The sequence below is a fragment of the Trichechus manatus genome, unplaced genomic scaffold (assembly GCF_000243295.1).
Source record: "Trichechus manatus latirostris isolate Lorelei unplaced genomic scaffold, TriManLat1.0 scaffold00006, whole genome shotgun sequence".
Taxonomy (NCBI): domain Eukaryota; kingdom Metazoa; phylum Chordata; class Mammalia; order Sirenia; family Trichechidae; genus Trichechus; species Trichechus manatus.
In genome coordinates this window covers 2,629,755-2,654,386 of record NW_004443942.1, presented here as the reverse complement: position 1 = coordinate 2,654,386, position 24,632 = coordinate 2,629,755, and the positions used below count along the sequence as shown (strand labels likewise).

The 24,632-nt window shown below is 37.1% G+C and overlaps 2 protein-coding genes across 2 annotated transcripts in view; both read left to right on the top strand.

Annotated features, from left to right (window-relative positions):
- Nucleotides 1-759, top strand: part of LYVE1 (lymphatic vessel endothelial hyaluronan receptor 1) — a 15,148-nt gene extending 14,389 nt beyond the window's left edge. The window contains exon 6 of the mRNA XM_004369644.1: nucleotides 573-759. Coding sequence (XP_004369701.1) covers nucleotides 573-759 — 187 coding nt within the window. The remainder of the gene's footprint in view (nucleotides 1-572) is intronic.
- Nucleotides 760-13,597: 12,838 nt separating this feature from the next.
- Nucleotides 13,598-24,632, top strand: part of RNF141 (ring finger protein 141) — a 37,581-nt gene continuing 26,546 nt past the window's right edge. Inside the window, exons 1-4 of the mRNA XM_023736925.1 lie at nucleotides 13,598-14,951; nucleotides 16,951-17,148; nucleotides 22,082-22,223; nucleotides 22,421-22,443. Of these exons, the coding sequence (XP_023592693.1) occupies nucleotides 17,006-17,148; nucleotides 22,082-22,223; nucleotides 22,421-22,443 (308 nt within the window). The 5' untranslated portion in view covers nucleotides 13,598-14,951; nucleotides 16,951-17,005. The remainder of the gene's footprint in view (nucleotides 14,952-16,950; nucleotides 17,149-22,081; nucleotides 22,224-22,420; nucleotides 22,444-24,632) is intronic.

Sequence of the window (24,632 nt, the reverse complement as noted above, 5' to 3'; positions counted from 1 at the left end):
TTCCACCCCGGATTTCCCGTGTCCATTCAACCAGCTCCTGACCCTCTCTGCCTTCTCATCTCGCCTCTGGACGGGAGCTGCCCATTTAGACTCATGTATCTACTTGAGCTAAGAAAGCACACTCTTCATGAGTATCATTTTATGTCTCATAGTTCAGTCTAATCTTTGTCTGAAGAGTTGCGGGCCACCCAGTCTTGCCTACTATTTCAGCACATGCATTTCATCTAGATTTTAGAAGTAGGTCAAAAGCTGTCCCTTTGAAAATCAAGAAGGAAGAAAGGATTGGCATCTGGGGGAAAATTCTATGCTTTATTTGGTCTTTTATTCTTTGTTGTGGTGGCAGGATTGTGAGGTCAGCCTAAAGTTAGGCCTGTGAACTTACTATTTTATCTCAATGAACCCATTAAGGTGGGGATGTGTTACAGTATTTGAGCATGTGTGTATTAGCATCACTCTGAAATAAAAGTACCCAGTGTACTGTGACAACGTGTGCCATCACAGGTAAAGCACTGTCTATTGTTATGTGTGCTACATGGGAGTCTCTCACTTTAATTTTATGTTTGTGCCTAAAGATATGTGAAGACCTTCCCTTTTACAAACAAGAGTCAGCAGAAGGAAATGATTGAAACCAAAACAGTGAAGGAGGAGAAAGCTGATGAAAGCAACCCTACTGAGGAATCAAAGAAAACGGATAAAAAAGCAGAAGAGTCCAAGAATCCACCTAAAACTACAGTGCGGTGCCTGGAAGCTGAAGTTTAGATGAGAGAGAAATGAGAGGACAAATCTAAGGCTGGTTTCTTTCTTGCTGCCTAAATATCCTGTCCCCAGCTGAGGAAACCAAAAAGGCCAAAGAACCAAAGAAGAAAGTCCACCTTTGGCTCCTAACTGCAATCAGCTCAGGGCTGCCTTTAGACTATGGAGTTCATCAAAGGGAGCTCCCTTCTTCTTACTGTAATCCTTTCTGGATCCTATCCTCCTACCTCCAAAGCTTCCCACAGCCTTTGTAACCTGATTATGTCCTAATAAAGTCCCAGGGGAGAAAGGAGCTTTGCAAAGCCCAAGAACCTAAAATAGTTAATGAGTACATACTTGGAAAAAGGCCTGTAGGCTGGCTGGGAATAGGTGAGTTGAGAGCCAAAGAGCCACTCAGTCCAAGCTTTCCTAATGACTCCGTAGCCCAGATCCTTTCTTAGATCAGAAGGAGAAACACACCACTCTGGCATGTCCTTCTGAGCTAGGCAAGAGCAAAAGGAAGGAAGGAAAAGTTTAGCAAATGAAGGCCATGGAGATTCATGTGACTAGAGACATTATCTCCATAAAGCCAAAATAAATAGATAAGAATGAAGCCAAAGACACTGACAGTGTATTGTCAGCAGGAACTACAAACACAGACAGGGTCAAAGCATTCTTCTCTGAATAATTTGAGTTGAAATCACTTTTTATAACATACACGCACTTTTTTTTTCTCTCTCTATTGCTGCTGCTATGTTCTCTAGAAGAAACAATCTATTTTTACATGAAATGAAAAAAAATACTCTCTTAAAAACTAAGATTAAAAGCTCAGATAAAAAAAGCTCTATTTTTATCTGAGTAACAGAAATTATTACTGAGGAAAATTACTATTTTAAGAAATAATAAAATTCAGCAAACATTTACATCTAGTATGTATCAGGCACTGTGCAAGGTGTTACATTCTGTAATTGAATTTTATTTTAAAAATTGCATATAGTAGAATGTTATCTGAAGCTAATTTTTTGCAGTTTTGATATACCTAGCTTATCCACTTATAAAACTAATGTTATTTTGCTAACACTAATCTATTCATTGTTTTCTCTAAATGGCAACCATCATAACCTTAATTTATTATTAACATACCTAAGAAGTACATTATTACCTCTGTACATCAAAGCACATTTTTTATGCCATTAACAAACGTATTACTAGCTCTTCTGTTCCAGCAAGAAGAGCCTGAGAGGTGCCGAAATATGTGGGCTGAAAAAATAAAAGCAATTAGAAACCTTCTTTGCTCTCTTATTTACTTAGATACATTATACCTTTCATGCAAAATTGAAGGACCAAATCATACTCTGTTGTTTGCAAAAGAGGGATGACTTTGGTTGTTAAAACAGAAACATATGTAAACCCAACAGTACATACATCACCATGTGGGGCAGTTCTTGCCCAGATAGTCTTATTTTAAGCTGGTCAAGTACATACACATAAATCAGTCCTTAGCTGGGATTCAGGTTTGACATTCTAATCTGTTTTGGGGTTCACAAAGGGACCTGGAGATTCAGAATAGCCCATTTGTTCTGTTTCCCTAGTTTTCCCTCTCTCTAATCTTCTCCCTTAAACTGTTAATATCTTCTTCCCCTCACCAGTGACCCCACAGTTCCATGGTTCTTTTAGCCCAGAGGTCATAACCTGCTAGCATAGGCTTTGCTGGTTGGCTCACAGAGTATTACCTTAAAATTTGGTTTAATTGGCAAGAATTAAAAATTAAGAGATTTCATATATTTATTTTTCTGGGCTCCTTTGAAAAATGGAACTCTCTAGAGATAGAATGCCCATATTACCTTATAGCAAAAATTATCTTATGCTGAATAGTGGCCACCCCCTTTAAATGGATCATTTCTCCGTTTCACCACAGTCCTCACCACTCTCTATTGCACCCTAATGCCAAAGTAAAGGTGTCATTTCTTACGGATTTTGTAACACTATTACCTTTTTTCCACACCCAGCCCATTTCATTCATTTACATTCTCTGCCTGGCCCTGTATGAGTTTGAAACTCTGGTTTGTCAGTCCTTTAAGCTTCATCAGCTTCATCCAGTTCTCAGGGAGTGAAGAAGAAAAAAGGCCAAGGTAGTGGTCTTGTCTCCGTGATCTGTGGGTGTTAGCTGGATCTACCTGTGAGAAAATGAGGACCTTAGACTGAGATGATAGTATGGAATGAGTTAATCCCAAGAGTAGAAATATGGTGCAGTAGCTGAAACCTAAGGCTCTGGAATAGACAAAATGGATTTGAATCCGTGTTCTGCCATTTATAAACTATGTGACCTTGGGCAAGTTATTTCACCTCTCTAAGCCTGTTTTCTATTCTGTAAAATTGAGATGATAATGATATCTATCTTTTATCTATCTTTTAAGACTGTAGTGAAGCTTAAATGAGATAATACATATAGAACACTTACTATGGTGCCTGTTACACACTAAGAACTTAATAAAAATATATATTAAAAAAATAAAACTAGGAAACCTTTTTAAAGAAAGTATAGTATTAGCCTGGGAGAACAGAAGGAATGCTAGAGCCATTTTGATACGGAAGTTGTTGAGTTCAGGGTGCTATCACTGTGATCCATTCATTCCTCTGGGAGATTTTCCATAAAAATGTAGGATTGGAACACCAATGAAAAATAAACACTGGCAATCTAGATTTGGAAACCAACTGAATACAGGTGATAGTCGAAGTTAGGAATACATGAGCTCTCCGAATGCTTAAAAATAAGGGTAGAGAGCTGAGAATAGGGCTTGAGTAGAAGCCAAAAAGGCAGGCTCAACAAGATATAAAACCCTCAAAGTGCAGCATGCTGGAAGATGATGGAACTTTAATCTTAACTGTAGATGACTGCTTGTTCCTCTGTATCCTACACTGATACAATTAAAGGCAGTAATGAATCGTGGGGAAATGCACGAGACTACTGGCTAGGAAATCTGGATTCTAACCCAATTTAGTTAACTTGCTCTGTAGTCTTAGGTGAGTCACTTCCCATCTTTGGATCTCAGTTTCCTTATCTATAAAAGAAGAATGTTAGACTAGATGATTTTTCCAGTTTATGATTCTATGAATTACATACAGGAAGTTAAAAATGTTTACAATCCATAGCCACTCAAAGGCTTCCTCACATATTCCCACAGTCCTGTCACAGATGTTTAGTGACCTTATAAAAAAAAGCAGAAGGCATTGGACATACTTTCCTAGAGAAAATATGCCATTTTAAAAGTCTCTCAAAATGTCGTCTTCACTACAGGACAGTGTTTACTATAATTTTATTGAAACTTCTGTGTTTCCTTTAACTAGAAAATACCTACATAAACTGGAAAAACCTGAATACACTTTACAAAGTATAAGATTCATAACAAAAGAATCATTGTTCTTATGAAAGAATTAACTTAGAGGTTTCTTCTTCCATAAATGTTACTATTTATATTTAGAGTTTCCTACACTTTTTTTTTATATGTAAGAAAAATAAAGGTTTCCTTCTCCGGCTACAAAATAACTTTATTGTTCCTATTCCATAGAGGATTTTTAATACCCTCTATTATGGATTTTTAATCCTTAATAAGTAATCCTTATTGCTTTCTTATTCTTTTTTTACAATCTAGCTAATTATTATGCTTTTGCAAAGTTAAGAAAAATGCTGCAGTAATGAGAAGAAACCATCAAGAGATATCATTAATAATATACTAATTTTAAAAGATTTTAGTCTCTCCTTTAGTTCAATTCTCACTACACTCTCGGTGAGGTAGAAAAAGATTAGAAATACACTGGCCCCATTTTATAAAATTGAAGGTAATTTGTACAGAGTGATTTTCCTGACTCCCAGGCTTAGATTAGGCTGAAAGATAGAGGCTTTTAAAACGGAATTAGTTATGTCTCTCTTTTTTACAACTTTATTGAGATATAATTGGCACATAATAAATGGCATAGAGTATATGAGTTCTGACATATGAATACACCTGTGAAACCATCACTATGATCAAGATAATGAACATATCCATTACCCCAAAAAGGTTCCTCCTGCCACTTTGTGATACCGCCCTCCCACTCATCCCCACCCAACTACCCAGTCCCCCTCAACCCCAGGCAACCACTGATCTGCTTTTTGTCACTACATATTAGTTTGGATTTTCAAGAATTTTATGTAAATGGAATCATATAGTATGTACTTTTTTGTCTGGCTTCTTTCACTCAGCATAATTATTTTGAGATTCATCTATATTGTTGAATGTATTCATTGTTAATTCCTTTTATTGCTGGGTAGTATTCCATCGTGTGGATGTACCTCAATTTGTTTTCCATTCACCTGTTAATGGGTCTCTGTGTTGTTTCTAGTTCATGTACAAGTCTTTGTATGAGCACACGCTTTCGTTTTCTTGGGTAAATACATAGGAGTGAAATGGCTGGCCCATATGTTAGGTGTATGTTTTGCATTTTAAGATATAACCAAATTCTTTTCCAAGGTGGTTGTAACATTTTACATTCCCACATGCAGTATATGAGAGTTCCAGTTGTTCCACATCCTTGCCAACATGTGGTATGGTCACTCTCTTTTTGATCTTAGCCATTCTAGTGGCTAGGGTAGGCAGTGATATCTCCTTGTAGTTCTAATTTGCATTTCCCTAATGACTAATGAAGACCACAGCCTTCAGTATGGATTACATCCCGACTTAAAGAAAACAAAAATCCTCACAACTCAACCAATAAGCAACATCATGATAAACGGAGAAAATATTGAAGTTGTCAAGGATTTCATTTCAATTGGATCCATAATCAATACCCATGGAAGCAACAGTCAAGAAATCAAACAACACATTGCATTGGGCAAATCTGCTGCAGAAGATGTCTTTAAAGTGTTAAAAAGCAAAGATGTCATTTTGAGGACTAAGGTGCACCTGACCCAAGCCACGGTATTTTCAATTGTCTCATACGCATGCGAGAGCTGGACAATGAATAAGGAAGACCGAAGTAGAATTGATGCCTTTGAATTACAGTGTTGGCAAAGAATACTGAATATACCATGGACTGCCAAAAGAACGAATAAATCTGTCTTGGAAGAAGTACATCCAGATGCTGTTAGAAGCAAAGAAGGAGAGACTTCATTTCACGCACTTTGGACATGTTATCAGGAGGGACCAGTCCCTGGAGGACAACATCATGCTTGGTAAAGTAGAGGGTCACTGAAAAAGAGGAAGACCCTCAACAAGATGGACTGACACAGTGGCTACAATAATGAGCACAAACATAGCAACAATTGTGAGGATGGAGCAGGATCTGGCAGTGTTTTGTTCTGTTGTACGTAGGGTTGCTCTGAGTTGGAACCAACTCGACAGCGCCTAGCAACAGCAGTGACTAATGATGTTAAAAATCTTTTCATGTGCTTATTTGGCATCCGTATATCTTCTTTGTGAACTATCTGTTCAAATCTTTTGTTCATTTAAAAAAATTGGGTCGTTTGTCTTCTTATTGAGTTGTAAGAATTCTTTAAATGTTCTAGGTAGAAGTCTTCCTTCAACTATACGTTTTGCAAGTATTTTCTACCAGTCTGTAGCTTGCCTTTTCATTTTAATGTGTCTTTTGAAAAGTAAAAGCATTTAATTTTAATAAATTACAGTTTATCTATTTTTTTCTTTTTCTTTCATGGTTTGTGCTTTTTGTGCCATGTTTAAGAAATCTTTGTCAAACCCAAGATCACTAAGTTTTTCAATGCTTTCTTCTAGAATTTTAGCTCCTACATTTAGGTGTATGGTCCATTTTAATTTTTGTATCTGGTATAAGGTAAATATCAGGTTTTTTTTTTTTTTTTTTTTTTTTTGCATACAGCTATCCAATTGTTTCAGCACCATTTGTTTACAAATAAATAAATGAATTGAATTGCCTAGGCACCTCTGTTATAAATCAATTGGCCATATAGTATAGGTCTACTTCTGGGTTCTCTATTCTGTTCCATTGCTCTGTCTATCTTTAAACCAATATCACATTGTCTTAATTACTGTAGTTTTTTATAATGTCTTGAAATTAGGTAGTGTAAGGCTTCCAACTTTGTTTTTCTGTATCAAAGTTTTGTTTATTCTAGTTCCTTTGCACTTCCATTTAAGTTTTAGATGAGTTTCACAATTTTGACCAAAAAAAAAAAAAGAAAACCTGCTATAATTTTTATTGAGATTGCTTTGAATCTATAGATCAATTTAGGAAGAAATGACATCTTAACAATATTGAATCTTCTGATCCATGAGCATGGTATATCTCTGTGTTTACTTAGGTCTTCTTTAATTTCTCTCAGCAATGTTTTGTAGTTCTCACTTACATGTCTCTCACATCATTGGCCAAATTTATCTCTAAGTATCTCATTCTCTTTGCTGTTAAATGGTATTTTTTAAATTTCAATTTCTGTTTATTGCTAGTATATAGAAATAGAACTGACTTCTGTATATTGACTTTGTATCCTGCAACTTTGCTAAACACACTTATTTTTGTAGATTCCATAGTATTTTCTACATAGCTGATTATGTCATCTGCAAATAAACAACAAGAAAAATAAATAAACGGCATCTGGATTGAAAATATAGTTTTACTTATTCTTTTCCAATCTGGATGCCTTTTATTCCTTTTTCTTGTCTTACTGCACTAGCTACAACCTCCAATACAATGTTTCATTGAAGGCAATTTGTACAGAGTAATCTTCCTGACTCCTAGGCCCAAATTAGGTTGAACTACAGGACCTTATTGAATTTAATTAGATATTTTCAAGTTTAGTAAATCATTATATATACCTCATTTTTAAATTCTTAGTTTTCCCAGGATTCAAATATTCATCAAGTGTTCAAATATTGAACAACTACTTCATGCCAGGCAGTGTGCTGGTTGTCAGGGAGACAATGATGCACAGACAGACATGGACTGGGCCCTCATGAAGTCTTACCATCTTATTGAGGCAATTTAGAACAAGAATTAAAAGGCTTATTGGTTTGGGTTTCAATCTGGCTCTACTCCTTAAACTGGCTGTTTGACTTTGGGAAAGTTATTTAACTTCTCTAAGCCTGTATGAATAATACCTGCCTTACAGGACTGCCATGAGGATGAAATGAATGGATACCTTTAAAGTACTTAGAGGAGTCCCTGGGTGGAACAGTTAATAAGCTAAGCTGCTAACAGAAAGGTTGGAGGTTGAGCCCATCCAGAGGCAACTCAGAAGAAACACCTGTTGATATACTTTTGAAGAATCAGCCATTGAAAACCTATGGAGCACCGTTCTAGTTCTACTGTGACACACATGAGGTTGCCATGAGTTGGGGTGGACTCTAGGGCAACTGGTTTAACGTACTTAGAAAAGGGCTTGGCACATAGTAAATGGTCAATAAGTTTTTTTTTTTTTTATTGTACTTTAGATGAAGGTTTACGGAACAAATTAGCTTCTCATTAAACAATTAGTACACATATTGTTTTGTGACATTGGTTGCCAACCTTACAACATGTCAACCCTCTCCCTTCTCGACCTTGGGTTCTGTATTACCAGCTTTTCCTGTCTCCTCCTGACTTTTCCGCCTTGCCCCCGGGCTGGTGTGCCCATTTAGTCTCGTTTTGTTTTATGTGCCTTTCTAATCTTTGGCTTAAGGGTGAGCCTCAAGAGTGACTTTATTACCGAGCTAAAAGGGTGTCTGGGGGCCATACTCTCGGGGTGTCTCCAATCTCTGTCAGACCAATAAGTCTGGTCTTTTTTGTGTGTGTGAGTTAGAACTTTGTTCTACCTGTTTCTCCAGCTCTGTCCGGGGCCGTCTTAAGTATTATCTATCTTTAGAAGATATTAGTTCTTCCCAGGGTAAATCTACAAATGACTAGTGAAGGACTGTGGCAATTATTGACTACACAGGCCAACATGTGTTCAAAATAACAACAGCTGCCATTTATTAGGACTTATCATCAACACAACAACCATTTGGGACACTGTTCTAGTTACTTTCCATACATGCTCATTTATGCTTCGAGACAACCCAGGTGGGTGAGCCAAATCGACTCCATTTCATGATAAACAAGAGATGATCGTTGTGTAGCATCATGGGAGGTTGGAGACCTTGTAAGTGGTGGCTTGGAATCCATCCCCTAGACCAAACCGGAGCCTGCAGTGCGGCCTTTGTCACCAGCTTGGCCCTCGACAGCCCGTTCCGCAGATGGCGCCAGCAGGGGCAGGAGTCTACCAGGCTGTATCCAAAGCCACTCCATGGACGCCCTGCCTTGAGGAGCCTGCAGGCAACGTCTCTCCTTTGCCTTCCTCGTCACTCCTCTCCTCTCAGAGGGCCTCGATGCGCTAGCCGCGAACATCCTTAGGCGAAGCGGAGCGTGAGAGTCGGAGCTAATCCCGGGAGAGGAAGGTTGGGGCACCGTCTCCCCGGCAACGTGCTGGGGCGGGGCTTTGCGTCACTGAGGTGCGACCGGGTCGGAGACCGAGCGGCCGCCGCCTGCGGGTCTGAGCGGCTGTCTGGGTTGGCGCCGCTGCCGCCGGGAGCGCGATGCCTTGAAGCTGGGGTGAGCTCCGCAGCTGTTCTTTCGCCGCTTCCCTTTATAGCTGCTCCACGACCCTCGGGCTAGAGTAGAAAAGCCGCTAGTCCTCGACTGCAGAGCCGGGCGCCAGGGAGGAGATAGGCCCTGCCGCACTTTGCAGGCCGCGGTTTAGATTGCGGGGCTGTCTTGGCAGGCCCTGCCCTGGACTCAACGTCCCGAACCCGGCGGTTGCCAGTTGCCGGGGGTGAAGGTGGTGGTTTGCCCCGCTTTGCGGGAGGCTCTAGGGAACCAGGAGAGAGTTTTTCCTACCCGATCCCAGAGCTGTTTTTTGAATATTGCCGCCAGCGCAGTCAGTCGGCCACCGGACTTACCTGTTGGTTAAAAGTCCAGGTGCGCTTGGGGAGGGACTGAGGCGAGAAGAGCAAGCGCGAGGGTGGTCCACGGGCTTGCGCCCCCGCCAGACTGGACACTCCAGATTAATAATCCTCTGCCTGGGTAGTCATCCCGGAAATAGTCAATCTAATCTAGCCAACCCCTACATTTCAAAATTAGTCTAAGTTGCTACCCTTCCCAAAGGCCTTTTGTTGTCGAACTAGCTACCTTGAGACCTGGCTGAGACAAAACGACGTTTGCTTGCTAATAATTGTGGTAGTTTCTAGAAAAGAAGCCATCTGTAATAGATTTTGAAATTATTTCTCCGGTTATTTGTCACGTGTTACAAAATGTGCATTTACTGTTGTTGAATGTATCTCCAGCCCCTTTAAGTTTCAGTGTACTTCCATATCCCTACCCTGTCCTGCTTCACGATTCCAAATGATTCAGTCCTTCCCTTTGGCTTATTTACAAAACTTCATGCTTCTATCATTCTTGCATCTTCTGCCCCAAATTATTATTTTCTACTTCTCCCTCCCCCGTTCTTCTTGCTGTAAAATGAGCTTCATCGATTCAGAATTTCATCACTAATTTAATCGTTGAGCTGCAGCGACCCAACAATCCTATTAGTCGCCTCTGTATTGACGTCACCCCTCTGGCAAGTGATGCTTTCTCAATTTGGAACTGAAAAATAGTATGGATTTTTCTCCTTTTCTTTGGTGGTGTCTGGCTTTAGTTTCTAAATATTTACCTACAGAATATGAGTGTATGTTTCCATAATATGGTAGCTCTTTGTCATTTAGTGTAAGTGAAGTTTATATTGCGTGTATGTAGCCTGATCATTCTTGGTTCAGTGTCTAAACACTAACACGCTTCCCTTCCCTTCCTCCTCCAAAAAAGGCAGGGCAGATCCAGAGAGAATTCTTGCAACTGTAGTGTATTTTTTCAAATATGAAGTATATTTAGTAAACACACTGGTGCTGTTAGAAATCCATATTCTTAATCTCCAAGTACTGTCTATCCTTTTGTAGTTTTTCTTTCTATAACAGTTTTTTTTTTTTTTTTCCTGATTAAGATGTTAAAGTTCAGAACAGGCATTCCATACTCTATAGTCACTCTAACTGGCCTAATTGTTTCACTGTGGATATCTGTTATAACTGAATTAATTTCTTGTCTTGAAGAACAGCTGATATTACAGATCTAGAGTTTGAGGAAGCAATGAGTAATAAAGTAAATAGTATCTTCAGGGACCTAGTTTTTGTACTTTGTTTTTATCACACGTTAAAGCTGCTTGACAATGAAAATAGTTGGTAATTATTTGAATTGTAAGTATTTTTATCAATAAACAAGTTGATAAAAATTCGATGGAAAACAGGTTTTCAGAGAGGTTTCCTAAATACTACCTTACTAGAGGAGACTAGCCATCTTGTTGCACTTTGAGACATTTCAGCCTTGCTTTAATCCTTTCATGAATGGATTATGGTTTAAATTTTCAGGAAGTTTTTTTTTTCCAATTGCCCATGATGTGATTTTTATATTTTTATAAAGAATATTTGAACTGTAACAATTCATTTGTTAGAACAAGAAGTGATCAAGTGTATGTTCCACCCACTAAAGAATGTGGCATTTTTGGAGTCCTTGGTGTTCTCATGAGTTTCAAAATAACAATTGTTCTTTATTTAGAAATTCCTTCAAATGTTTTTTGAAAGACACATTATTATCTTGCTAGAAAGAACTATGTTTTAGGTAGCACAATAGTATTTAAGAGCCTCTAGTTCTTTGAGACGAGTCCCTGGGCTGCTAACCAAAAGGTAGGAGGTTGCAGTGTACCCAGAGGCACCTCAGAAGAAAGGCTTGGCAATTTCCTGCTGAAAAATCAGGACTTGAAAACTCTATGGTTTGGTTCTTTGGTAGTGGAGTTCAGTGATAAATCTTTTCCTGAGATTGGTCGTTTGCTGAATTCCATGCCAGTGGTTTGCAAATTATGTTCCTGTGCAATACTATGATCTTTTTCCAGTTGTTGTTGAGTTGACTTCGACTCATGGTGACCTCATGTGTGTCAGAGTAGAACTGTGCTCTATACAGTTTTCAATGGCCGATTTTTTTTATACTTTGTTGTTGAGAGTATAGACCGCAGAACATATACCAATTCAACAATTTCTACATGTACAATTCAGTGACGTTGATTACATTCTTTGAGTTGTGCAACCGTTGTCACCTTCCTTTTCTGATTTGTTTTTTGGAAGTAGACTGATTTTTTGGAAGTAGATCGCCAGGTCTTTCTTGCAAGGTGCCTGAGGCTGGACTCAAACCTCCAATCTTTTGATTAGCAGCCAAGCCCACTAACCATTTGCACTACCCTCGGACTCCATTCTGTGATCCAGATGGAGGTATTTTGCTAATATCAAATAATGATTGTTGCCCAGTTTGTGTAAATATTAATTTATTGATACATTTTCACAATTTTACATTTTTTTATTCTGTGTATTTTTCTTCTAACTTCTGCTTCTCTCCAAGAGTGAAAAGAATACTAAGGAAATATTTTTTTAAAAAAAACCTGTCAACAGTATTTATTGCATTCATTCAGTAAAATTTACCGTGTGCCTGTGTATCTGCCGGAAGTGAAAACACAACTGCTATCCGCAAGAAGCTCACGGAGGGAGATAGTCAAGTGACCTAACTGTTGATGTGTGCTATCATAGAAGTATGTGCACAGAAGAGGGACACTGGAAAGTCTGTGGTGGGTGACTAGCCGATGCTTAACGGATTGTTCTTGTGAGCATGCAGAGTCATATTTTTATGCTAGTGATAGATGTTAATATTTATCAATATTTATGATTTTCAAAATGAACCCTAAATTCCAGGCCCACCCTACTGAATCAGGTTGAGAAACACTGTTCTAGGCTCACTTAGGTAGTCTCTAGATAGTGTTCCCTTTTAATCAAAGAAGTTAATGATGAGATTTTCATTGTACCAAGTGCAATTACAGGATAAGTTAAGATGCTGCCTCAAATTATAAACCTTATCAAAGTTAGGGCATCAGATCAAAATAATGCAAGAGCAAAGGAAGATATTTTCTAACTCAATAAGCAAGCCACCAGGGCCTTTTTTTGAACTGTGATTTTGGTGGGTGCATTGATTAAATTGTTAGTATCTGTTTTACGTTAAAGATTAAAACTGTATTCAAAAGCTTAATTTTTTTTTTCTTTGTTAAGAAGTGTAGGTGTAATTTAAAGTTTCAGTTTGGTGGATTGGAATCTTCATTGCATTTTTGGTTGGATTGGTACAAGAAAGCTAAAGGGAAGTTAAGTTTCACTTTGGAAATAGCATACTGTGTTAGAGGTCACCTACTTTCCACCCAAAGCAAAAGTCGTCTCTGTAATATCCTTAGATGAACTTCTAATCTTAAACACTTGCAATGAGAGGTAGCTCATGTGCTTTATGAGACAGCCCTTTCCACTTTTGGATAATTTTGAATGGTAGAAACTTCTTACATTGAACTGAAATCTACCTCTCTAATTTCTACTTATTGACCATTTTGTTCTCTGTAACTTTATAAAATAAATCTTACTTCCTCTTCCACATGACAGCTCTTCAAATATTTGAACAAAACTATCATGTTGCCCTATGTTACCGAGCTATGATTATCTAGAATAAATAGCTTTGTTTCCTTTTCTAGACCTATAATATATTGGTTGCCAAATCCTGAATATGTTCTAATTTATTAAAAATTAAAAAAAAAAACAAAAAACTAGTTGCCTTGGAGTCAGTCCTAACTTATGGTGACCCCATGTGTGTCGTAGTAGACCCATAGGGTTTTCAGTGGCTGGGTTATTAGAAGTAAATCACCAGTCCTTTCTTCTGAGGTGCCTGTGAGTGGACTAGATATTACCAAACCTGTTGCTGTCAATTCGATTTCAACTCATAGCGACCCTATAGGACAGAGTAGAACTGCCCCCACAGGGTTTCCAAGGAGCGGCTGGTGGATTTGAGCTGCCAGCCTTTTGGTTAGCAGCCGTAGCACTTAACCACTACACTGCCAGGGTTTCTGGACTTGATATTAGTACCCTTTAAAAGTGTGACTGCCTAGAGCTGAATACAGAACTTCAATATGGTGTAAAACCAGTGCAGAGTAAAATGGGACTGGTAGGTAGGCTCATTGCTCTGGACATCTGCTTCCAGCAAGAGTTTAGAATTATTTGAGCATTTTTGGTGTCCCTATTACACTGTCGACTTCTTTTGACTAAAACCCCCAGATCTTTTATATTTTAACTGTTTTTAAGCACCTCTTCCTATTGTGTTTTTTGTGCATTTGGCTTTGAAAATATTCAGGATTTAACTTTTAGTCATTACATGTAATTTGCTTAGTTTCACTAAATCAGTATCTATTTCAGTCTTAATTCTGTTGTTCAGTGGATATTTTTCATTCCTTCCAATTTTGGTCATCCACAGATTGGGCAGGCATGCAATCTTTTCTTCAGGTCATCAATAAAAATGTTAAACAACCCATCTCGGTGCTATTTATCTTCTTCCTCTGCCTCTCCATTTTAGTCATGCTAGCCTTTTTTATTGTTATTACCTTAAAGGCACCATATCCTTCCTATCTCAGGGACTTTCTATAACTTCTGCCTGGAATGTCCTCCCTGCAGTGTGACCCCACTCCTCTTCTCTGGCTAACTCTGACTGTCCTGATCTCAAATCAAATGTTGCCCAGGGACTTTTTCCCTGACAGAAGACTAAGTCAAGTCCCCCTTTATAGGTTTTCATAGCATCCTGTACTTGTTTGGCTTAGCACTTCTCATTTTGTTATTACATATTTCTGTGTGATTACTCTCTCATCCCCACTGTATCACATGCTCCATGGGGGCAAGAGCCATGTTTCTCTGGCTCACTGTTGTATCCCCAGAACAGCACAGCACCAGGAGCATGGTACTTGTTGAATTTAATTTTTTTTAAAAGTCCGTGTAACACAATGGTTCCCTAACACCAGTCTGCATCCTAACAGTTTTAACAAATTTTGGATTAGAAGAAGAAAAATAAGGACACTGTATACATCAGTGTGAAGTTACTGCCTTCCTTGGGAAGGACTATTTTTCTACCATTATATCCTACATTTTAGGTTATGAATAGCTCTTTTTAAAATGAAATAATGGTTTTGTTAAATTTAGGTTTTGTTTTGTTTTTGGAAACCATCCTTACTTAGAATAAAAAGAAATGTGCAACATCATGTTGCTTTGAGATTTTTCTAGTCTGTGAAATCCAGAAATCTGATGTTGAATACCACAGAGACCTCCTCCAGGGTAAGATGTATAATTGTTTCTCTTTGGATACAGTCGCTGTGAATCCATTTGTCTATATTTAAAATATATAATTTTCCCTCACAGGTGTTTTTTTAGTGGCCTGGATCTCCTTCAGCAACTTCCTTTCATTTATCTCTGTAATATGACATTTGCTATTGCCAAGTAGGCTCAGAGTCAAAACAGTAATTGCTGGGTTTTTCTTTTTTAGTACAGTTGTACTTTTCCTATATTTAAGGTGACTAAAAGAATAAACCTAAAATATAGCACTTTAAATTTTAATACCAAAAGCAAAATTTATATATTTATGTTTATTGAGGGCACTTATTGTAAATATAGTAATGTAAATATCCATTGGTTTTATATTTTAAAGTTATAACTTTAACTTTTGATTAAATGAAAAAGTAGGCTAACTGGCAAAACTTCTCCTATGAAAGTGTTACTATTTCACCTGCTTTATATGCTGAGTGTTAATTTGGGTGAGATAAAATGGTAGTCTTTGATGGGTAAATAAAATGAATTTTATTGACAGGGTGGGTCAGATTTTTAAAAATTATAGTGCTTTTTCTTTTTCTAACTTTATTTCTAAAAAAACAGGAAAAATTACTATCTCTGTGACTTTGGGCAGGTGACTTTAATCTCTCTGTGCTTGTTTCCTTAGCTCTCCTGTTTCCTGTAAAATGGTTATATAAAATGGTTATTATGGGAATTTAAATGACTGAATTCGTGAATACATGTAAAGTGCTTAGAAGAGTGTGTTATACAATGAAAGTGACTGACAAATTTTAGCTGCTTTTACTATTATTAATAGTAGTTGCATTGAATAGGGATTTTCATTCAGTTATAGACTATATCACCGTAGCGAAATACTAAAAATTTAGCTTATTTCCCATTTTAACCACATTCTCAAGAGTTTATATTCTGGTAAATTGTTGTTTACCAGAAGAAAAAAGCTATCTAGAATAAACACATCTAACTCTTCTCTGACCATGATATTTAGAATTATGTCTTTCAAGATTTTAGAGTAAGCAGTTATTAAATACCTGTTTTGTGATTAAGTTTTAAAGCCAATCTGATGAATTATTGATTTATATTGATAATAGATTATTAAAGTAGTAATCCAGCCTTTAAACTAAAATAGCATCTTAACATTTAGAAAACAAATTCCATGAATTCCAAGTTAAAAACACCTGGAGGATTTAAAAAGCAAAAGAGCAATCCTTTTTTTTTTTTTTCCTAAGCAGAAAATGTGAGGTGGTTAAATTCCCTAGTATTTTAATTTTCTCAAGTTTTTCAAACCAAAAATCTATTTGATTTATATTTTTAATTAAAAAATAAGTTGTACCTTTATAAATGAAATAATTGAACAAATATTTTTTAGCTGATATAGTTAAATCTGAGCCAGTTTATCATAGTGGTTAAGAATGTGAGCACTTGAATCTGAAAAACATGAGTTCGTATTTCAGTTCTGCCACTTACCAACTATGTAAGTTAACTCACTTAGCGCCATTCCTTATCTTTAAAATAGGAGTGTAATAATAACTACCTGTTAGGGTCATTGTAAGAAGTAAGTGAGATATGGAAAGCACTTAGTTTGGAGCCTGACGTGGTAAGTAGCCAGGAAATGTTCTTAGGAAAATTATATAAGGTAGATAAACTTCCTATTAAATACAATCACTTAAACGTCTGTTTTGTTTTGTTTTGTAATGGTTTCTGACTTGGCAAAATTAAAAGAATTAGAGGTTAATTACCCTCTCAATAACATAAGGGAATCCTGTTTTCTGATTTAGCTATGTTGAATCTGAAAAAAACAAATATAAATCTTTAAAAATATAAGTCCATTAAATAAATTTTCACCTTAGGTTCATGTAAGTCTACTGAACTTAGATGTATTCCTCATTTGTTTTCTTTCTTCTTTTTTTTTTTTTAAGGGGTGGGTGTATATTATATATACACTGCTTTTATATTGCATATGAAAGTAACTTGTATGTATATTTGACAGAAACTATGTGAATGAAGCAACATCCTTTCTGGATTTTGCAAGACATCACGTCATCATGGGACAGCAAATTTCCGATCAAACACAACTGGTTATTGGCAAGTTGCCAGAAAAAGTAGCAAGACATGTCACATTGGTTCGAGAAAGTGGCTCCTTAACTTACGAAGAATTTCTTGGGAGAGTAGCTGAACTTAATGATGTGTAAGCCTTGCTCTTTTTCATTTTATTTTCTTTCTCTTGACGTATGCTCATATGCCATGGCTGTGTAAGAGGTAGTCAGAGATATTAATTAATTTGACTTACCTTAATGATAAGCTTTACTCCTTTAATTTCAACTAGTTTTCAGCGGCAGTTAGCAAATATTTATTGAGTACCTATTATACATAGCCTTTCTATGTAGCTATTTTAAAATATGTAATGGGAACAGAAGAGATCAAAGGAAATTAAAATTGAATTTGGAAGACAGAGCACAAACATATTGAAGCAATTCTAGAATATACAACCCAGTATCTCAGCAATTGTACACTGCTGTTGTGAGCTACCATCGAGTTGGGGCCCCCAACTCGTGACAACCCCATGCACAACTAAACAAAAACCTGCTGGTCCTACACTATCCCCATGATCGGTTTCAGGTCAGACCATTGTGATCCATAGGATATATACACTATAAATTTATACACTATAAATCCACTCCTGTTTGAAAGCACTGTATAGATGCATAGGAGAAGGGAATATGCCAGTTAGTCCCTCTAGAGAAAAGCTCCTGGGATAGTCAAAGGCAACACTAAGAATGTTTCTCTACATCAGCCAGTTCAGCTGGTTAAAAAAAAATCATGTGTGTTTGCTCACGAACTATTATTTTGCCAGAGAGATGGTTTCATTTTTCATCACTGTGGATTGAGATATTTTATTTATTAATATTTTCTAATTAGCTTATAACTTTTAAATCCCTACTTAATTATTCTGAATTTTAAAGAAAAAAAAAACCCAAAACCCATTGCTGTCAAGTTGATTCCGACTCACAGCAACCCTATAGGGCAGAGTAGAACTGTCCCATAGGGTTTCCAAGGAGCAGCTGGTGGATTTGAACTCCTGATCTTTTGATTAGCAGCCAAGCTCTTAACCACTGTGCCACCATTTCAATCTAAAATGGAATATAAGTTTCTCTGCCTTCTTAAACTAACAGAATTTAACCTTTTCTTTATGGATTAGGGTCTTTATTTTGTCAATTTTTTCACTGGTCTGTATAGAAGCTATTAAAATGTACTGGACTCTCTGTCCCTGAATAGCCCCAGACTGCTATGCTTTTAAAATATTGCTTGTTTGATTTCTCCCCTAGTGACAGGCGGGCAAATGTCACTTCTTTCTATTAAGCCACCCACATCCACCCCTCTTCATATATATATAAAAGTAACTTTTAACTATCTTCTATCCCCCTGGAGGTATGATTATAACTTCTATCCAGCCATGGTGGCATAGTGGTTAAGAGTTTGGCTGCCAGCCAAAAGGTCAGCAGTTTGAATCCACCAGTTGCCCCTTGGAAATTCTTTAGGGCAGTTCTACTCTGTCCTGTAGGGTCACTTTTAGTCAGAATCAACTCGATAGCAACGAGTTTGGTTTTTTAATTCCCCTGGAGGTATAATTATATCTCATTTAGGTTTGTCTCTTAAATGAGATCTTCAGGATTCTTTCTTTAGTCTGTTTAATCTAGCTAACATTCACTGAGCACATACTATGTGCATGGCACTCTGCTTGATGATGGGCATCTTAACTGAGGTCTAAAATGATTACCCAAGTAGCCCTGGTGGCACAGTTAAGTGCCCAGCTGCTAACTGAAAGATTGGTGATTCAAACCCACCCAGCCACTCTGTGGGAGAAAGACCTGCCAGTCTGCTTCTGTAAGGATTACAATCAAGAAAACCCTGTAGGGCAGTTCTGTTCTGTCACATGGGGTTGCTATGAGTCGAAATCAACTCAGTGGCCCCCAACAACAACGAAATGATTACCCAAGTGTTAATGGCAGATCCAGCTCTCCTAAGTCTGAAGCTCTTTCCACTATTCCACATTACCTTTCCTTAGAACTAAAAAAGGCCAAATAAAATCAATAGTAGTCTGGGACTACTTAGTATGTGGATTTACAGTGTCATAGTCACTGTTAATAGTTTAGGGTAAGATACATGAACCTATTCCCTTAGGCTTTGTAATAGCGGTATTAGATGATAAGAAACATACTTGAGAATCTAGAACACATTAGAAGGAGAAGAAAATACTATTTTTTTAATGGACATGGCTGGAGTCTACTGATACTAGTTCAGTCATAAAGACTCTAAAGCCACAGAATTCTGATGTAAACATGTAACACTTTTAGAGACTAATTCAATGCCATCCTGTCATATCATCACCAATTTAAATCAGTTCAAAGACATACTTAAATATTGCAGCTCCCTTTTATCATTAATTAACATTTCTCTCTGAGCACCAGTGAGGATGTCACACTCAACTAAGTGACTTACAGATAAATAAATTGAAGCCATCAAAAATTAACAACTAGCCCTAGGTAACAGTCTGCCAGTGAAAATAATTCAGCTGTGCCAGTTCCCTGTTCTGTTTTCTAGCTACCAAGGCATACTCCCTCTGTACAGGTTTAACCTTACAGTCCTCAGACAGCATTGAGCTTGTGAAACTCCCAACTCTGACCCATGGGAATTAGTTTTAAGAACCAAACCTGGCCAGTTCTTTTTAAGAACACTGGATTTCATTTAATTAAGAAAAAAAAAAAAAGCTGTATGGGTAGACATATATACCAAAACCAAACCCACTGTGGTCGAGTTGATTCTGACTCATAGTGACCCTATAGGACAGAGCAGAACTGCCCTGTAGGGTTTCCAAGGCTGTCCTCTGTACAGAAGCAGACTGCCATATCTTTCTTCTGTGGAGCAGCTGGTGGGTTCAAACCGCCGAGCTTTTGGTTAGCAGCCAAGCGCATAACCAGTGCTTCTAGACATATATACAAAACCCATTGCTGTCAAGTCGATTCCAACTCAGAGTGACCCTGTAGGACAGAATAGAACTGTCCCATAGAGTTTCCAGAGAACGGCTGGTGGATTTGAACTGCCAGCCTTTTTGTTAGCAGCCTGAGCTCTTAACAACTGTGCCATGTAAATGCATAGAAAATGAACTACAAGGATACATAGTAAACTACTCTGCTTGTGTCTGGGTGGGGAGTTGTTGGGGAAGTGAAGTTAGATTTTACATTTTACTCTATTTCAGTATTGTGTGATCTTTTATAAAAATGTAGTTGCTCATAGGTTTAAAAAACTCTAGCATTTTACCTTTTTTTAATCACCCAAATGGTAGTTTTTTGAAGTATTACTTCTAGGAACATACTCTTAAGGAGTAAAATTGGGTTGAGAATTTTAACAGTACAAGAATGGAATGTGTTTTTATGTTTATTGTTTAAACTGTTATGAAGAGTGATCAATGACATTTACCATCGCTTTAGAATCTTAGAATTTATCTATATAGGCCGACTCTATGAAGATTGCCTTTTGGTCTAAAGATATTGGATAAAATGTCCTATGAAATCATCCACAAGCGAAGGTTACTGTGTAACACAGAGATGAAGGTGAAGAATACCTTCCTTTTATTTATTTAGCCCAGGGCATTGCTGACCAGCTTTGGTTCTTAAAACCAATTCCCATGGGTCAGAGTTGGGAGTTTCACAAGCTCAGTGCTGTCTGAGGACTGTAAGGTTAAACCTGTACGAAGGGAGTATGGCTTGGTAGCTAGAAAACAGAACAGGGAACTGGCACAGCTGAATTATTTTCACTGGCAGACTTTGTTACCTAGGGCTAGTTGTTAATTTTTTGATGACCTCTATTTATCTGTAAGTCGCTTAGTTGAGTGGGATATCCTCACTGGTGCTCGGGGAGAAATATTAATTGAACGTTTAATAAAAGGGAGCTGCAGTGTTTAAGTATGCCTTTGAAGTGATTTAAATTGGTGTTGATAGCATGATACTGAGTTAGCCTCTAAAAGTGATATATTTTGACTTTAGAATCTTATGGCTTTCTAAATTAAAATTACTCTGCTAGGGGAGGGTAGTAGAGCCATATTTAAAGTATCTCAAAATTGTTTTGTTTGATTCAACCCCAAACTATCTATAAAACAAAAAAATTTTCAAAGAGGCACGTTTGTGTGTTGCTTAAATATGCACTCAACCAAGAGCAAGATTTCTTCACACTTTATATACCACTGAGGCAATAGTCAAAATTTGGATAAGTGAAACCAGATAAACTTTTCTTAAGTACTTGATTTCTTGGATTTGTTTTTCCTAAATGTCTTTGTTAGAAATTCAAAGATCATTGAGATATAGATATGACAAAAAGGGATTTATAAATATTCCACTATGCTTTTGACTTTAAAAACCTTGTAAATTCAGTTGTATGTTTCTATAAGTTCAAAACATTCTCTATTAATTTTTTTTTTTTTTGTGGCCAACCTTGCCCAATACATCTCCCTTTCTATCAGTCTCGTTGTCTGAAATTCCATTAGCATCAGTCTTGTTTTTTTTTTAAAATATTATATTATGTTTCAGGTAGAAGACACAGCAAATTAGATCCTCATTTAACAATTTTTATATAAGCTGTTCCATAACATTGGTTACATTTTTCACAATGTGTCAACATTCTCATGGTTTCCATTCTGTTTGTTCTGTTTTCATTAATCTAGCTTCCCTGCCCCTCTTTAGCGTCTCATTTTTGTTTTAGGGTAAAGGTTGACTGTTAACATAGATAGTTGATTATTTAAGGGAACACAGTACTCATGGGTGATATTGTTCAGTTTATAAGCCAGTCTATTATTTGGATGAAAGATGACCACCAGGAGTGGCTTTAGTTCCAAGTTCAAATAGTATCTTAGGGTGACAGTCTTGGGGATTCCTCTAGTCTCTGTCAGTCCAGTATCTTTATTCATGTTTTAAAAATCTAATGATTACAATGATTACCATTGGTATTTGTCTATGTTTGTGTTTTCAAATTTCCTTCTCTGTTTTAAAGTGTTACTTGAATCTTATTTCATAGCTCCATTATTTTATATGACTTTTTGTGAAATTAACAAATGCATTTGTCTTCAGAACTGCTGAAGTGGCTGCTGGCCAGGAAAAACATCTTCTCTTTGAAGTACAACCTGGGTCTGATTCCTCTGCCTTGTGGAAAGTAGTTGTACGGGTGGTCTGTACCAAGGTGAGATTGATAGAGACTTACAACTCTGGTGGCTAGAACCTCATTTAATAGTGTAATATAATATAGTGGAACTAAATGTTAATATTTTGGTGGGCTTATAAAACATAGTTTCGATAATGTTATTGCCTTCCAGCTAACTGTTTGGATCTAATTGCTATAGCATAGACTTTTACAGTCACGGGGGGAGGTAGCATCCTTACCCTACCTTCTACCTCTCTTCTGGAGGTTAGCTGGCAGCCAGTATAGTCCTAAGGTAACATCCTTTTTAGCTGTAAGATGACTTCTTAAAAATTAAAGTTATCTTAAGAAATCGTTTATTTTAGGAACACTGGATTTCATTCATTTAAAAAAAATCCATAAGATCTTTTTAGTAACTTTTATTTGTAAAATGGATTTTTCACTATCAATGAGCCATAAATGTCTCTTAGTTCATCTTTAAATTTTATATAATTGAATATATCAGATGTGCTAAAAATATAATGGTACCTGTCATACAGTACTTGAAAGCCTTATCCGCTGTTGGATGGATTAAAATAGATGATTCTTAATCTTTTTGAGGCCATAGACCTTTTGGTGAAAATGAAGAAACAAAGTTTATTAGGCTCCCTGTCTAAACCCCTGTTCTAAAAACAAACAAACAAAAAAATCATCCCTATGCATATAAATGATAAATTGGGCATTCATGAATGCCCAGAAGTCCATTCCTGACCAGCCCATAAAGAGCCCCTGGGTTAGGAGATATTTCCTTTGAGTCATGGATCCTGGAGGTTACCCAAATAATATGCCGTGTTTCCCAATCGTGTTGTCACCACTGTGTTTTAAGTATAGTAGGGTCAATTATGGATAGTTGATCAAATTAGAAGTTCTAATCAATTTAAGTAGTAACGGAATTTTAAAGACGATCAAAGGAGCAAGGACACAGAGGTGTTAATAGCGGACTTGGCTAAGTGCCTGAAAGTTGAGTGGTGCCTGTTTAAAGTTTACAGCTGCTTTAGAGAAAATACACAGTACAGTTTAATACATTTCAGATGGGTTTATCCATTTTGAAATTTGCTTAATAGATTTTTTTAAAAAATCTAAAAATGTTGAACAGCACTATATAATAGCTGCCAGAGAACTATCATTCAAAATTTTTTCATCACAGAGACAGCTAACTGTGCTAGTGAGTACCAGTGGAACTTCTTACAGTGTATATGTGTTACAAATCATATTAACTGAATACATGTTGAAATACTTGATCCAGGATCCAGTTTTAAATTATTTATATTTCAATTCCTGAGCTCAAAAATAATATATCAACCACATATTTCTGTCGATTTTTTTTGTTTTTGTTATTGGGTTCATATTATATTTATATTAAATTCTAGAGGTTTTATACAATGTTATAAAGACATACCCCCCTCGCCAAAAGAACTCTGGGAATCTGCAACTTTTTACTTTGCAAAGGAACAAGACAAGAAGAAATGAGGAATGAATTGAGCTAAAAACATGTAAGACCCATTCAGAACGATAAAGATCATGGAAGAAAAAATAGGGACAATGCTAGGAGCCCTAATACATGGCGTAAACACAATACAAACCATAAGTAACAATGCACAAGCACCAGAAGAGAGACCAGATAACTGGGAGCTCCTAAAAATCACACACGTATGCTCATCAAAAGACTTCACCAAAAGAGTAAAAAGACAACCTACAGACTGGGAAAAAATTTTTGGCTACAACAAATCTGATCAGTGTCTAATCTCTAAAATCTACAAGATACTGCAAAACCTCAACAACAAAAAGACAAATAACCCAATTAAAAAACGTTCAAAGGATATGAACAGGCACTTTGCCAAAGAAGATATTCAAGCGGCTAACAGACACATGAGGAAATGCTCACGATTATTAGCCATTAGAGAAATGCAGATCAAAACTACAATGAGATAATCATCTCACCCCAACAAGGCTAGCATTAATTCAAAAAAGACAAAATAATAAATGCTGGAGAGGTTGTGGAGAGACTGGAACACTTATAGACTGTTGGTGGGAATGTAAAATGGTACAACCACTTTGGAAATCGATTTGGCGCTTCCTTAAAAAGCTAAAAGTAGAGGTACCATACACTCCAGCTCTCCTGCTCCCTGGAATATATCCTAGAGAGATAAGAGCCGTCACACGAATAGATATATGCACAACCATGTTCATTGCAGCACTGTTCACGATAGTAAAAAGATGGAAACAACCTAGGTGCCCATCAGCGGATGAATGGATAAACAAATTATGGTGTATCCACACAATGGAATACTGTGCAACGATAAAGAACAACGATGAAGCCGTGAAACATCTTATAACATGGAGGAAGCTGAAGGGTATTATGCTGAGTGAATTTAGTCAGTCACAGAAGGACAAATATTGTATAAGACCACTATTATAAGAACTCAAGAAAAGGTTTAAACACAG